The sequence below is a fragment of the Phaeoacremonium minimum genome (assembly GCF_000392275.1).
Source record: "Phaeoacremonium minimum UCRPA7 unplaced genomic scaffold PA7_03_scaffold_492, whole genome shotgun sequence".
NCBI classification, from domain to species: Eukaryota; Fungi; Ascomycota; class Sordariomycetes; order Togniniales; family Togniniaceae; genus Phaeoacremonium; species Phaeoacremonium minimum.
Window position 1 is genome coordinate 145,743 of NW_006921394.1, and position 13,680 is coordinate 159,422.

The 13,680-nt window shown below is 52.8% G+C and overlaps 3 protein-coding genes across 3 annotated transcripts; 2 read left to right on the forward strand and 1 right to left on the reverse strand.

Moving 5' to 3' along the window:
- Positions 1 to 378: 378 nt before the first annotated feature.
- Positions 379 to 2,070, forward strand: UCRPA7_6725 (putative upf0655 protein ycr015c protein; the record flags this gene model as incomplete). The annotated part of the gene is made up of 3 exons (XM_007919262.1): positions 379 to 975; positions 1,593 to 1,607; positions 1,684 to 2,070. 3 exons carry the CDS (start codon positions 379 to 381, stop codon positions 2,068 to 2,070), a joined length of 999 nt encoding a protein of 332 aa, XP_007917453.1.
- A 925-nt stretch (positions 2,071 to 2,995) lies between these two features.
- On the forward strand, positions 2,996 to 3,745 carry UCRPA7_6726 (putative hcp-like protein; the record flags this gene model as incomplete). Its single annotated transcript, XM_007919263.1, has 1 exon — positions 2,996 to 3,745. The coding sequence occupies one exon, from the start codon at positions 2,996 to 2,998 to the stop codon at positions 3,743 to 3,745; it is 750 nt and encodes a 249-aa protein (XP_007917454.1).
- A 5,398-nt stretch (positions 3,746 to 9,143) lies between these two features.
- On the reverse strand, positions 9,144 to 10,595 carry UCRPA7_6727 (putative bzip transcription factor protein; the record flags this gene model as incomplete). The annotated part of the gene is made up of 2 exons (XM_007919264.1): positions 9,144 to 10,212; positions 10,264 to 10,595. 2 exons carry the CDS (start codon positions 10,593 to 10,595, stop codon positions 9,144 to 9,146), a joined length of 1,401 nt encoding a protein of 466 aa, XP_007917455.1.
- Positions 10,596 to 13,680: the final 3,085 nt, after the last annotated feature.

Here is a 13,680-nt window from a genome sequence, read left to right on the forward strand (position 1 = left end):
CATTCAGAAAGAAAGACAATGAAAAGACGAAAAAAGCGTCTCCAACCGTTCGTAGTATTCGCAAAAATTGGGAGAACGAGGGATAGTGCATTGTATCCCTTTAGCGGCGGTAGCTCTGCTCCCATCCTGTTTCGCGCCTATTATAACCTAGCCATGAACTTCTCTGAATTAGTCAGTGATCAACTCTCAAAAAACAACACCCACTCATCAAATCTCTAAGTATCCTCACACAGCATGGCTATGGACATAATACTCGATTTTGATGGAACAATAACCGCTAAAGACACAATTGGCGACATTGCAACATCCTGTCTATCATACCAAAGGGATCATGGGGTTGATTTGACGCGTCCGTGGGACCATATCCTTCAACAGTATATGGTTGACAATGAGCACTACAAGCACAACTTCAAGGAATCAGAAGAATCAAGAACCACACTTGATCAGGAAATAGCGTTTCTGCGTGGGCGGAAGGAGGTCGAGGAGACATCCGACCGTCGTGTTGAAGTATCCGGGTTATTCAACGGCATCGAGAAAGACTATCTGTTCAGGGCCGGGAAAGAGGCAGTTGCCAACGGAAGTGTCCAAATACGACCTGGATTCAAGGACTTCATCCAAACCATGACGCAGAAGGGCTGGACTATATCCATCATGTCAGTGAACTGGTCTGCGTCGTTCATCCATGGCGCCATCTCAGAGCCAGACATCGATGTCGTTGCGAACGAGATCAGCCCCGAGGGCAGGCTCGTTGGACCGGAACTTCTCAAAAGACATGGATGGGACACCGTTCTAGTGAGTTCCGCGGACAAGCTGCACGCAATGCAGAGCACTGTTGAGGACACTGCCGCCAGCAGGTCGTTTTACTTTGGAGACTCTACGACTGATCTGGAGTGTCTCGTATCTACGAACGGTGTTGTCATGTCGGACGACGGCGAGAGCAGTCTTCTCCAAACGTTACGCCGCTTAGGGTACACTGTGCGTCATGTGAAAGACTGTGATGCCGGTGTGAAAATCTGTTGGGCGAGGAACTTCCAGGAAGTTCTCGATAGTCAAGTACTTGATGGGTAGCCCGGACTTTTTGCCTGAAACGGCTTGCACGGCTAGCAATAATCATTATTGTATTACAGAAGCTGCTTGTCTGCCCGTTGCTCTCTAGTGATGGCCATAGTAGGCTCTTTACCAAGACATTGAGGCATCCTCCCATCTGAACAGCTTTCCTTAGCAACCATGCCCTCGTTCAGCAATTGTGCGTAACTGTAGGGTACATTCTCAATTACAATAGCTGCGGATGCGTTTCTTTGTCGTTGATATCTCATGCATCTTCTCTTCAGCTTTGAACAAAGGCACCGGGAGAGAAGAGCATCCAAGACCTTCGAACAATGCCATTGACGTTTTCCTGCACAAAGGCATCCATTACCCGCCAGATTGATCATGAGGATTTAGATTAAATAGATTAAGATAAATAGCAGTCATGATCTCCCATAGCTCTAAAGATCATTAACTCGCCCTGAATCCTCCATCGGCTCATTCCTGTTCACCAGTCGCTCAGCGCCCAACGAAGCATAATCTTCATCACCTTCTGACTTACTCAGTCTTACCAGAAATATGTGCGGGCATCGCAGAGTCGTCTTTCGGAAGTGCTTCCACTATGGCTGGGGTCCAGTATTCAGTAAATGTGCTCAGGAGAAAGCCTTTGATGCTGGTCTGGTCAACGAAGGTTGCAGTGTCATGGTGTCACACCCGCTGGCAACTCTTAGGGTGGACATGCTCTGCAGTAAGTGCGCCAAGAACAAGGACGAGATGGATGAGAAGTTCGCCAAAGCCAGGGAATGTCTAGCCGTGCTTGAGAGCGTCGTCTCCAAGAAACTCAAGGGACGAGTTCCAGACGTCACCGAAGTCGTTGAGATCCCAGCTGAAAGCAACTCTGGAGAGTCCGAAAGCAACGCGGAAACTGATACGGAGAACCTGGGTGAGTCCGCCGACCTCGACGAAACTCTGATCTCACCAGAGGAGGTGAGTTCGTTCCTCGAGAACAAGTTTCCTATGGTTTCCTTGAGCATGGATATTTGAAGATAGAGACGAGCTACCAATGACATGGTTTTCCCTTGAAGACAGAAGATATTGAATCTACTTGTGCATTAGTGACTTGTTAAAAGAATTGATATGACTAGATGACTTTATAACTAACAACCTCTGATACTGGTAGATACTTCAAAACCTAAATCATGTTGTTCATCTAACAGGAGGCTTCGCAAGCAACCTTCTTTAATATTGATAATTTAATGTACAAGAAACTTAATTTAATCAGAAACACTCTACTATGCCCCAGTTGTACTATTCTGCTGTTGAGACTATCAACATCTTAAAGACTCTAATACGCCAATTCAGGGTGCTCTTCACTTACCTGGCAGCGCTAAAGCCAGCCACTGGAGGCGCTGAAGTGTGTCGCACAACGCAGCCCTTACCCTCGACGACCTGTCACGTCACATTAGGCGCCGTCTTCAGTGGTTGAGCGTTGCCCTCCTCACTCGTAGTCAGGCAGTGGCAGGAGCTTGCACCGCCATTGCTAAGCCCCCTCAAATGGCACCCACAGTGACGAAGGGGCTCTGCGCCGCGCCGCGCATGCAATTAAGAGAGAAGGAGAGCTGAAATAGCCTCAACTCCAGGTTTGGATCAACCCTCGACGGCTGGCGAGTAACTGAAAAGAAAGCGGGTTGCAGCGCCGGCTCCCTTTGACCACCTTTTGTTACCTTTTTCTAGCATTTTATTCACATCATTATTACCTGTACCTGGTGACCACGACCGTCCCGCCAAACGATTGAATCGCAGTCGATCCGATCGATCCTGTCCGTGCCGAATAGATAGACGGACATACCAACCAGCCAGGCATTGTACAAGCATTCGACAGGGGGGACCCGCAGCTGGTGTTACGATAGCGAAAGGGCAATCTAAAGTGACGTGAAGTGACTTGACATCTGGTCTGGGTTCTGCCGCAATGGGCCTTCGTGACATCCTCAAGAAGAAGGACCGGATTGAAGATGGAGAGCAGGATCCCGACACCGTCAGCCGCCTCGCCGCCCCCGAGTTCACCTTCATCCGCTCCGACACATACACCCAAGAGGTCATCCATCCCCCGAGCGATCCCGCGAGTCTGAACGGCGACGATGACAACTACCTGACCGCCAAGGACAACAACTCGTCGCGCGCCAGGAAGAGCCTTGACGTCTTCAAGTCGCGCTCGCGGGGCTCGTCCGTTTCGAGTAAAACGAGCACGACTGAGAAGAGGGAATCCACACACAGACGCCTCTCGCAGAGGCTACATCTAAGTCGAGCGCCGGCGAGCTCGGAGAATGTACCGCAGGACTTGCCCGAGATCGTTGCGCCTGTCGAAGGACAGGAAGAGGACAAGGAAGGCACCGAGTTACAATGGGAAAAGAGAGCTACAATGTTGGCCCAGACGGCCGGAGAGAAAGAGGCACTACATCGAAGCCGACCAAGCTCGCCTATCAATTCAGTATCCGTGGACTTCGCCCAGATGCAGGTAGCAGACAGGAGCACAAGGGGAGCTTCACCCCAGAACGGAGTAGTGTCCTCCCAGGCCATAGATGCTGATATCCAGGAAGCTATTCGGCTGCATGAGGCAGGGGAGCTGGAGCATTCAACGCGCATCTTTGGCAGGTTGGCCGATCCAAATGGCGCAAACAATCCCCTGAGTCAAGTGCTCTACGGGCTTGCATTGAGGTAAGGACGCCCCCATCACCCCCATTCAGGCACGATTGGCCTTCATCATCGTCGTGCCATGCCCATCTTCGGTCTTGTGAGCTCTAAGATTTGCACGGGCTCTCTCTATGATGCAGCTCCAGAGACCCTTATGCATGCCCATCACACTCCTTGGGATTCACGCACACAGATTGCACATCGTATGGTCGTGACGACGGCCACGCATCCTCCCCATTGTCCAATGATCTAGAGACTGACTGTCTGCGTTCCAGGCACGGGTGGGGTTGCACGCCAGACCCAACAGGGGCCGTAACCTACCTGTCCGCGGCGGCGTCGAATGCTGCCGTGGTTGAGAACATGGCTCTACAGGCAGGACTCAAGAAGGGCGGTGCTGCGAAGGGCGAGCTCGTTCTTGCCATCTTCGAATTGGCCAATTGCTTCCGCCATGGCTGGGGCATCCCCAAGGATCCAATAGCTGCCAAACAGGTGGGTCGATCTCCCTTGCCTTCACGATGCAAACGAGACGGGAAAACCTGGAATCGGGTATCAAGCAGAGTGCCGCCCCTGTTGGGTGTCTGTCCGCTGGCATATCCGGGCCAGGGATCTCGATTAGGAGGCATCAAATATCATCTCATGCAGTGACTGACGGCATGATGTTGCAGTATTATGAGACCGCGGCGAATCTTGGTGATACGGGTGAGTCAAACCCTGGACTGATGGTGCCCAATGGCCAAGATAGCTGACCTAGTCACAATTTCAAAGACGCGATGAACGAGGCAGCTTGGTGCTATCTTGAGGGCTTCGGCTGTAAGAAAGACAAGGTAAGCGGCCATTATCACAGCCCTTCCATGCCTACCTAGGCATCCAGCATCGTCGTTATGGTGCCGGCTGGTGTTAGTTCCCCACGGCGTCGATGACATGGCATAGTACTTTATGGTATGGCCTGGAGGAATCAGCCTCATTAGTGTGGCTTGCAGAGCTCGTGTTGCACAAGATTTGCTTCCTGGAGAGAGCTCTGAGCTGCATGGCATCCAGCCTAGTTGCTTGAATCTTACGGTTGGGCATCAACGAGGCGTGGCCCATATCACAAATAGATTGGCCGCGCAGGAACCCCCACACATCTCATTCGACCGATTTACCACATGAAAGGATGAGGCTGACATAGTGCTATTTTCCCTCTCTGCAGTTCGCGGCAGCAAAATACTATCGGCTAGCTGAGCAGAATGGGAACAAAACGCTAGGTAATACTTGGTAAGCCAGATCCCCTTTCACACTTGTCTCATCCCCCAATTCGCGAGCCTATGAGCCCAGGAGGCCCTTTTTTTCAGCCCAATCCCCAAGCTGCATGTCCGGAACGGGGATAGAAACGAACAATGGTTCGGGTGTCGACCCTCATGCATAGACTGCGTCGCAGATGACTTGCACGCCAGTCGTTTGATAGGCTGTCGCTGCTTCCGGCGGCCCCCAAAACCACTGGGCCGCCGCCTCACTTTTTTCCTTTGGTATCTGTGTCGCCGGAGACGTCTTAGCTACAGCGTTAGCTGTGAACCCGATTTTCTGGAAGTGGTAACAGGGGCCGATTGGGTTGAACCTCGAAAGCACAAGCCCGTCGTCGAAGTCGACGTAACGGCATCGTTCTCCATCCCAGCGGCCTTAACGGTGACGTTCACAGTGTCACCGTCGGGAAGTGCATGGCTGCCGAAGCCCTTCCTTCAGCTCTGGCTTGACTGAGACTAATGGCCGCTTGCATTAGGATCTGGAAAGACAAATACACACCTGGCTATAGCAAGAAGTAGAAGGCTCGCGGCTACAACATTAGGCCGCGATTGTCAATACGCCATTCGTACCCGTCGTGGTACGCTGACGAATGATTAGCATATTGACAATTGAGGATTGCCGAGGTTACTCTATCTGGAGCACAACCACAGGGACACTAGTGTTGTAAATGGAGACACAGAGGTACAGGTAGACATGAAGGGACAGACCGTGTCTGTACCACGCCACTACCTATGAGTACCTGCTTTGCAATACGGTTCATGACGATGGTGGAATCCCTCGTCTGGTTCTTGGTTTGAGGCGAGATAAGTCTCTCGCCCAGAACTTTCAACATGGTCAGGATGTACGATATGTGAAATGGCGCTCGTGCCTTACCTTCCGGCTTGCAGCGCAGCCCAATTTCTCTCCGCGCCTTCACATACGGACCTGAGAGTTATCTTGGAAAGCAGCACGGAGTAATGGCAATCAGGTTACTGGCATCACGATGGAGGCGTTTCTGGTTATTGCCTTGCATTGGATCTCGTGGACTAGGGAGGCGAATATGATTACCATTGCATTTTCCGGACATTGTCCCGTTGCTCTGCATACATATAGTGACTGCGTCAAATCGCTCAACAGGCGGCAAAGCCATTGGAGGAGCCCCAACTCCATCAGCCCATGCTCCCAGCCTGAGCTGCACTGGTCGGCAGACCATCGCGGCTCTTCGCGGGCTCGCCTCGAGCCTTCCCGACCATCAATCATGCCAGTCTCGCCGCTGCAACTGACTCGATGAATAGAGAATATCCTGTATGGTCAGCAGCAGGAGCACCAACAGGAGCAAAAAAAGCACGACATTGCAGCTCAAATTATGCCTCATCGGCCGACGGGTTCCAGCGATCCGAGTCCCTCGGTCTCCCTTCTGCTTGGTCGCCCGCCTGCAGCCCGGTCCTGCAGGCTGTGGCTGGTGTCAGCATCGCAGGTAAGACCGGTCAGCTGAAGACTGAGCTTTCAGAGCAAAATTCCATCGTCTAAACACCTGGTCCAACTACCGTTCTGTCCACGTCGCAGCATGCAAAACTTATTCGAATAGAAGAGAAGGCCATGTGAAGAGCCTCTCGAATCCCGACCACTGCCAGGGGCCCCGAGCGACACGAGAAATGTCCCGGGGCTTGGCACAGCTGTTGGGCGACACGAGACACAGAGTCAAGGCACATCATTTGCCGCGCGAGGGTGTCACGACCGGTAGAGGGGAGGATGTAGTACGACAGCGGTTCGCGTCAGGGTGCGCCGTTATAGGCCGACCATGGCACAAAGATGGGTAGGAGGGAAGAGAAACGGTAGCACAGAGTGTCGAGGGTATTCCCCAGCAGTCAGGAGCGAGCGCATGTACCTGCGGCTTTGGGGTCTAGGGAGGATTCCTGATTCTTGATGATTATGACCAACATCAGATTACGAGGGGGATGATCAGAGGAGGAGCCGGCAGCACGAGGAGGCGGCCATGGATTCCCATGGGCCATCAACTGTGTATTGCGCACTCCCGCTGGACTCCTGACTTCTCTCTCATGCAGGGTGTAATGTGTCTGTGGCAGCTCTCAGCGAGTAATGCTCGTGGTGTGCCATCCGTCAGTAGGCGATCGGCCCTCAGCCCACGAGACCGCTGGCCCCCTCCCCCTTTTGCGAGGTTCCCAGACAATCTCCCCCGGATTTTATTTAGACAGCCGTAAACCAGATAGGTCGATGGAGAAGTCCTGTGGCGGCCCATTCTTTCTATTTGTAGTATTTAGAAGAAGGTTTAGTCGCCGGATTGACGTATCGCACCGCTCCGCTGGTCCACACGCACACGCACACCCGCACCACACCACACCACACCACACCACACCCTCCCTCGCTCGTATAGCGTCGCGCTCTTATACTTTGATGTAAAACAAGGCCATTGAGACCCCCAACCCAGCCTGCACGCGGTGCGATCATTCCAGCACTCCCAGCCCGCTTGTGTGGGCTGGCTTCAACCACTCGCTGTCTCCATCTGCTAAGCTCTCCTTTATTTCATCCATCCATCAGGGCATCGTCGCAGAGGCACAAGCGCAATGCATGCTCTAACACAGCTAGTTACCTGCGGGCGCTGCGCCAACCGCAGTCAGAAGCAGCCTTGATGTCGGACGGATTGGGTAGACATGAGTGAGACATGCACCATGATTCAGATTTAGTCCGTAATGTAAGTCAGTCAGTCAGTCAGTCTTAGGTACAGTATTCCTGTCTCCGGCATTTTTATTTTTAAGACTGGGGCTCTGTGGCTCAGACAGACAGTATGCGTGTGTATGCGTGTAAGTGAGTGAGTGATGTAAGTCGGCGGCGGGTGGAGTGTGGGTACGCACCGGGAGGTGGAATCGAAATCGGGTTGGCTTCTCAGGACTGTCTGTCTGTGTTGCTTTTTTGGAATATGGTCTTTTAAGCTTCTGACCTGGAGCCTGATGACAGTGGGGGTTTCGTTTCTAAGGGCGAGAATCGCCGACAGACACAGCGAAGATCTGCTCATGCTTTCTTACGCGGATTCCCGCAAAGGATTCCTGAGACGCGAGAGGCTGTGCTTAATCTTCTTACAAGTGCGTGATGTCGTCTTCAGTCTGGTCAATGTAGATAGGCAAAGCAGGCACCGCTTGCTTATCAAGGATCATAGGATAATTGGTCATGTTTCAAGTCTCTCTGATATCTGTTTGCTGCCTAGCTACAAGTAGTGTTTCGCTGGGAGAGCAGTGTCCAGCAACAAAAAAATCAGCTCGCTGTGTATCTGTCGTGACATTCATGAGCCCTGTATATCATGTCCTCGCGAGGAGTCATAGCTCGTCCAGCAATCTCATCTCAACTCATCTCATATCATACCAGCTGCGCTGCGCTGTGCTGTAACGTCACCGCCGCCGCTTTCGCGTCCAATTCATGATAAGAAACAAAGGAAGATAACAAAGTAAATGCTTGTGGTGTCGTCGTGAGACGTTGGGGGGTTGCAACTGATAGTCCATCTTGCTCCCGTGCTCTTCTGCAGTAACAGATACTGTCGGCTGTTCCCTCTCTACCATGCCTGAGGAGAGAGGGACAACCAAAAATGCCCATATGCCCAATCTGCGGGCTGAGACGCTCCAATTTCGTCCCATTGCCCCAAGTTCCACATCCATAGTACAACTCGGACTTCCCGATCCCAAGTGATGTGAAGCCTCCCGTGCACATCCCAGATGATCCAGTTGTGGTGATCCCCTCCCAACCAACCCCCGTTTCGCCATGCCTTGCTACTTAAGTACCAAAAATGTTATGAGACAAACCACCAAAAAGCAAATGAAATGCAAAGAGAAAACCACAGAAATATCAAACGCTTGCTCGCCTGCTAAACCGACCAGAGATAAGTTGCAAAGTTGGAGGACGAAAATGGTTGGGCTCGTGTCGAGCCGTAAGAATCGAACAGTAAAATTTGATGTGCGTGAGCACAGTATGTAGCTGTCGCGGGAGCGGCGGAGAAGTGTATTTGTGCAAGGTTCGCGGGTAATTACCCAAAATAGTGGACGAATGCCAATCGAACCTGGGGGAAAAAAAGAAAAAAAAAAGGTTGTCGTGATAGAATTTTCTTGTCGTTGGGTCATGATGATCATGTCGTGAGACGTATCATTTCGTGTCGTAAATCATGTTTCGGCGTCATTGCCTGTCGTTGCGCCGGGGCTATTGCACTCGGCGACCATCTTAGCGAAGCTGCGAACAACATCACTTGGGATCTGGTCCCAGAGGAGAGACCGCGTGTAAACTTGTGCTTTGTTGTTGCTGCGCATCGATGCAAGGGCATCGGCGAGGTTGCGTCGGCCTTGGCTTGTGGTGCGCTCTGGAGCATTGTGTAGAAAATCCTGGGAATTGATACCGTTATATTGGGCTGGTGTCAGTGAGAATAGCTGCTCGTTGGTCTGTTCCTGAGTTGGTTGTGTCAAGCTGTCGGAAAGATCTCCAAGCATGGAGGGGGCGACGCCATTGAGGCCAGTCATGACCTGCATCGAAGGGACAGGAGCCGCGGCCCAGCCAGTGCTAGAAGGCTGGGCAGCAACATTATCCAGACCACTGGATGCACTCTGCGAAACACCGGCATCCTTGAGAACATTTTCAAGAAGCGTGGCAGCCCCAGCGCGAACATCCTCGGAAACGCGCGGGATGCTTGGCTGTCGGCTCGAGAGGACGAATGCACCGACGAGGAAAAGCATGAAGAGAAGACCGCCCTGGTTGGCGGGCTTTTCAGTGTCGGCAGGTAACTGCACCTCAGGCTTCTTAACAGGGACCATTTGCATTTCAGCCTTGACGTCTTGTTCCATGGGGAAGTCGTTGAGGAAACCCATGTTGTCCCAAGAACCATCCATGGTGAGGCCATCCATGTCGCCAAAGGAGGCGTTAGGATAGCTGGAGGTATTGGCGACCGCTGGGGCGGTTGACATGGCAGCAGATTCAAGTGTCTGGACATGGTTCGTGAGAACGCCAATCTTCTTGCGTAGTTCGCCGGACTCGATGGTATGCGTGCGCATCATCTCTTCCTTCTCGAACTTCAGGGTCTGGATGACTTCAAAGTCCTGCTGCTTCTCTCGCAAGAGTTGCTCCATCTGTGCCTTGAGCTCCTGCATCTCTTCCTCCATCTCGCCGATGAGGGCAGTATAATGCTTCTTCTCATCCTCGAGACGTTCAGTGTGTTGCTTCTTGCGTTGTCGAGAGTCGAGACTATACAGCCAGTTAGCATGATAACAGGGTAGACAGATGTCAGGCACTTACGCTGCTTGTCGGTTTCGTAACAGTCTCTTTTGTTGCTTCAGCTCCTTGATCTCTTGTTCATCCGTCGACTGCTGGATCAACTTGTCGATGTTGTTGAGGTTGCGCTCAGCAGGGATGTCAAAGCGTGCGTTCTTCTTGCGGATGCCATCACCTCTTCGAAGTTCGTTGTGCGAGCGGATGGTAGGGCTGGCGGGACGCATCCGCTTGGGGTCTTTGAGATTGGCAGCCATCCACTGGTCCTTCTGTGGTGATACTGGCATGGACTGTCCATTGACGGACTGAAACATGGGTACATGGTTGGAGGGATTAGAGAACGGCGTCTGCACCTGCATTGACCCTCGCTGGAAGACGCTAGCATCGCTATCAAAGTCGGTTGGCAACCCGTCAAATTGCTGCAAAGGAGTGCAAGAACCAGAGTTGGTCATGGACCAAGAGTGGTTCTGTTGTTGGAACGCTTGGGCCTGCTGGTGTTGCATGAAAGGGTTGGTGTTGTGTTGAGGCTCGATGAAGGGATTATTTGATGGCACAGACTGCATCTCTACCGACTGCCAGTCCTCCGTTTTAGGAGAGAATAAGGTTGATGATACGGCAAAAGACTCTCTCCTGCTCTCGGCCATCGGTGGCGACATTTCTAGGCCAGAATCTAGAGCGCTGTGCTCAAGGATGTTCTCGTCCAGGATGCTGTCCTCCTCGTCGAAGTACTTCTGTGCGTGTCTTGTGTCAACCGTCAATGGTTGTCGATAAAAACCCTGCATCTGAAATGTTGAGACCATTGCTGGTCACTGAGGAAATCGCCCAGGTCTATAAAACAATGGGCTAATGTTGAGATGTGAGCTGCGTGAAAACAGTGTGTTCTGTCTGTATTTTGATATGTTGTTAGTCGGCGAGCGGTGAGGGCAAAGCTTGCAAGGCGCCCGCTTTATTTTTGGAAATGGCCCGGGGTTCGGGTGCAGGAAGAGGCTTCTCGAGGATGGGCGTTTTGGGTGGAGAATTGGGAAGCGTTTTGGACAAGGGCAGGGCTTGGGAACCCTGTCTGTCAGATCTCTGATGATGTGTGATCAAGAGAGCGACAGTGCAAAAGTGACGCAAAAGAGCCAATTCTCAACCGGCGTCCTCGTGCGAGCATGTAAGAAAGACAGAGGCAGGGTCCGGGAAAGAGGGGAACGGCCGTTGCGGGCGTCGTCGGCGTGGAGGATAAGCAGAGTTGATAAGAGGCTGGTGCAGGTGCTGGGTGCTGGTAACGGTGGGGAGAGCGGGAGGCCGGGAAGCCGGAGAAGTTTTAAATGGAAATAATGGGAAGGGTGGGAATACGGGAAGACTCAGAGCCAGTGTATGTATCACTCACCCCACGGATTCTCCTTCGGATCGATTGATCTGTTTCGGCGTGCTTTGGGTAAGTCTGTGTAAGTCTTACTGCTGCTCCAGAACGCCTGCCTCTCTGTGTGGCAATATCGGATTGAGAAGAGAGACTTTGGGACTTGATGTCTTCTTAAAAGGTCTCAGTTGAAGAATGTTGGGAGTGGTCAGGTATTAAAGATGTAAGTCGCGGTGAGGACGATGAAACAAGGTGGATAAAACGACAAGCGATTATACGTGCAACTTGGACGCACTCGGCTTTCGAGGCGTTCAGAGAGATGTTGAGGATGATAATGATGATGGTGCTGAGGTTTGCTACCTTAACTGAGGGGAGATGACCCTTTTCAATGGGGAGTGGGTGGTGTGCATGGAGTGCCAGAGGCGCTCCTTGGTTTTGTATCTTTCTGTAGACCAGGAAGGGGAGGGGACATGGTCAGGCCGGAAGTTGTGGAGGACATCGGACAGGGGGGGCAGGGCACTCAAGAGACTACGTCCTGCACTGACCGTACCCAACGTCCTCAGTACGGTGGAGTACGAGCTAGCGAAAGCAGCGAACGGGAACTTTTTGCTAGGAACCGCGGGTGGGCGTCGCGTGTACCTCTGTATCTTGACCGTCTCCTCCTGGCTGGCTGGCTGGCTGGGTTGCGGAGCAAAGCAGGGCAGGTTTGTGTTCGCGTGTGGGTGATATTGGCCTGGATGGGGGCACCTGAGGGGGGAGATGGTGTGTGGCAGCTACCTTATGAGCCTATGTGCGAGGGGCAGCAAGAGAGCCCGTCCGATCAGATCGAACGAGGTACAAGAGTACAAGATTCAAGCAAAACGGTCTGGGCAGAGACGGCCTGCGCCCTGGCTCTCCTTTGTGAGACCCGAACCTCTTTGGTAGGACAAGCTGAGCCATATCATGAGGAGAATGGCCGCGAGACAGAGCTACTAAGCCCAGAACGCTGACTGGAAACCCAGAGGCGCGACGGCAGGGGTTCCAGAAAGGTGTTGCAAGCACACCCGAGACGCTTGACAAGGGATTGGTTACCTTATCCACACGGGAGCAGGCAAAGTGCGTGCAGCCGACCGGGACTACCCATTGCAATGATGGATAGCCTAGACACTCCGTCAAGCCACTGTCTAGCGAGCTAGCCCTGAAAGGCACGGGGATGCCTTGGAACAAATCCAACGGTTGTCAAGAACGCGCGCAAAGCATCGCATAGCGCGTCCGCTGGTCGATGTTTTGTTTTGACAGAGCCGATCTTGCTGCTGATCAACTGTATGCATACAAGGAGCTTGTCGCGAAGAAACCGCGATGAGCGACGAAACGGAGCGAGAGTCTAGTCTGGAGGTTACGCAACAAGGCACAACCTCACCTCACCTCACCTCGCAAGCCTGAACGGCGAGGACGTTGCATCCGGGATCGAATCAGAGATCGCTGACAGGATCTAAGAGTACATCGGCCGGAGAGCCGTAGCGCAGAGTAGTGCAGCCTTGCCCCCTGCCCCTGTCCGTGTCCCAGTGCCCACCTCGCGGCTTCACCCTTGCTACTGTCACCAAAGAAGGTAAATCTGGTGACGGGGGGCGTTCCCGGAGCCAAAACAAGCCCCAGGGTGCCGGGAGAGGGCAATTAGACCCAGTGAGCTCGAAGGGGCAATCAGGGGTGGAAAAGTCGGTAGGAAGAGCGCAGCAAGAGTCAAGGGCCTAGCAAGCGAGTGGTTCTCCTTCGGGGACTGACAGAATCGACTGGCTATGGACATCAGCCCTGCAGAAGGTTGGGCAGAAATGGCCTTATGGGCATCGATACCCAAAGGTGCTCTGCTGAGCCGGCGCACCCAGTGACCTGCCGTAGAGCAACAGCCACCTCCCACATCCAAGACAAACCCCGCGAGAGCCACAGAACCCTTGCCTTCGAAGCGAGAGACAATGCCCCGGCAGGATGTTCTTTAGCACCGTTCCCAGAGACCACTTGGAGCCACTGGCTGCCTCCTGAGGACTCCCATTGCTTAGTGCCGGGTGGGGTGGACGACACTCCTGCCAGGCACTGGCTCACAGGAAGCTGCACTTCTATTTGTGACC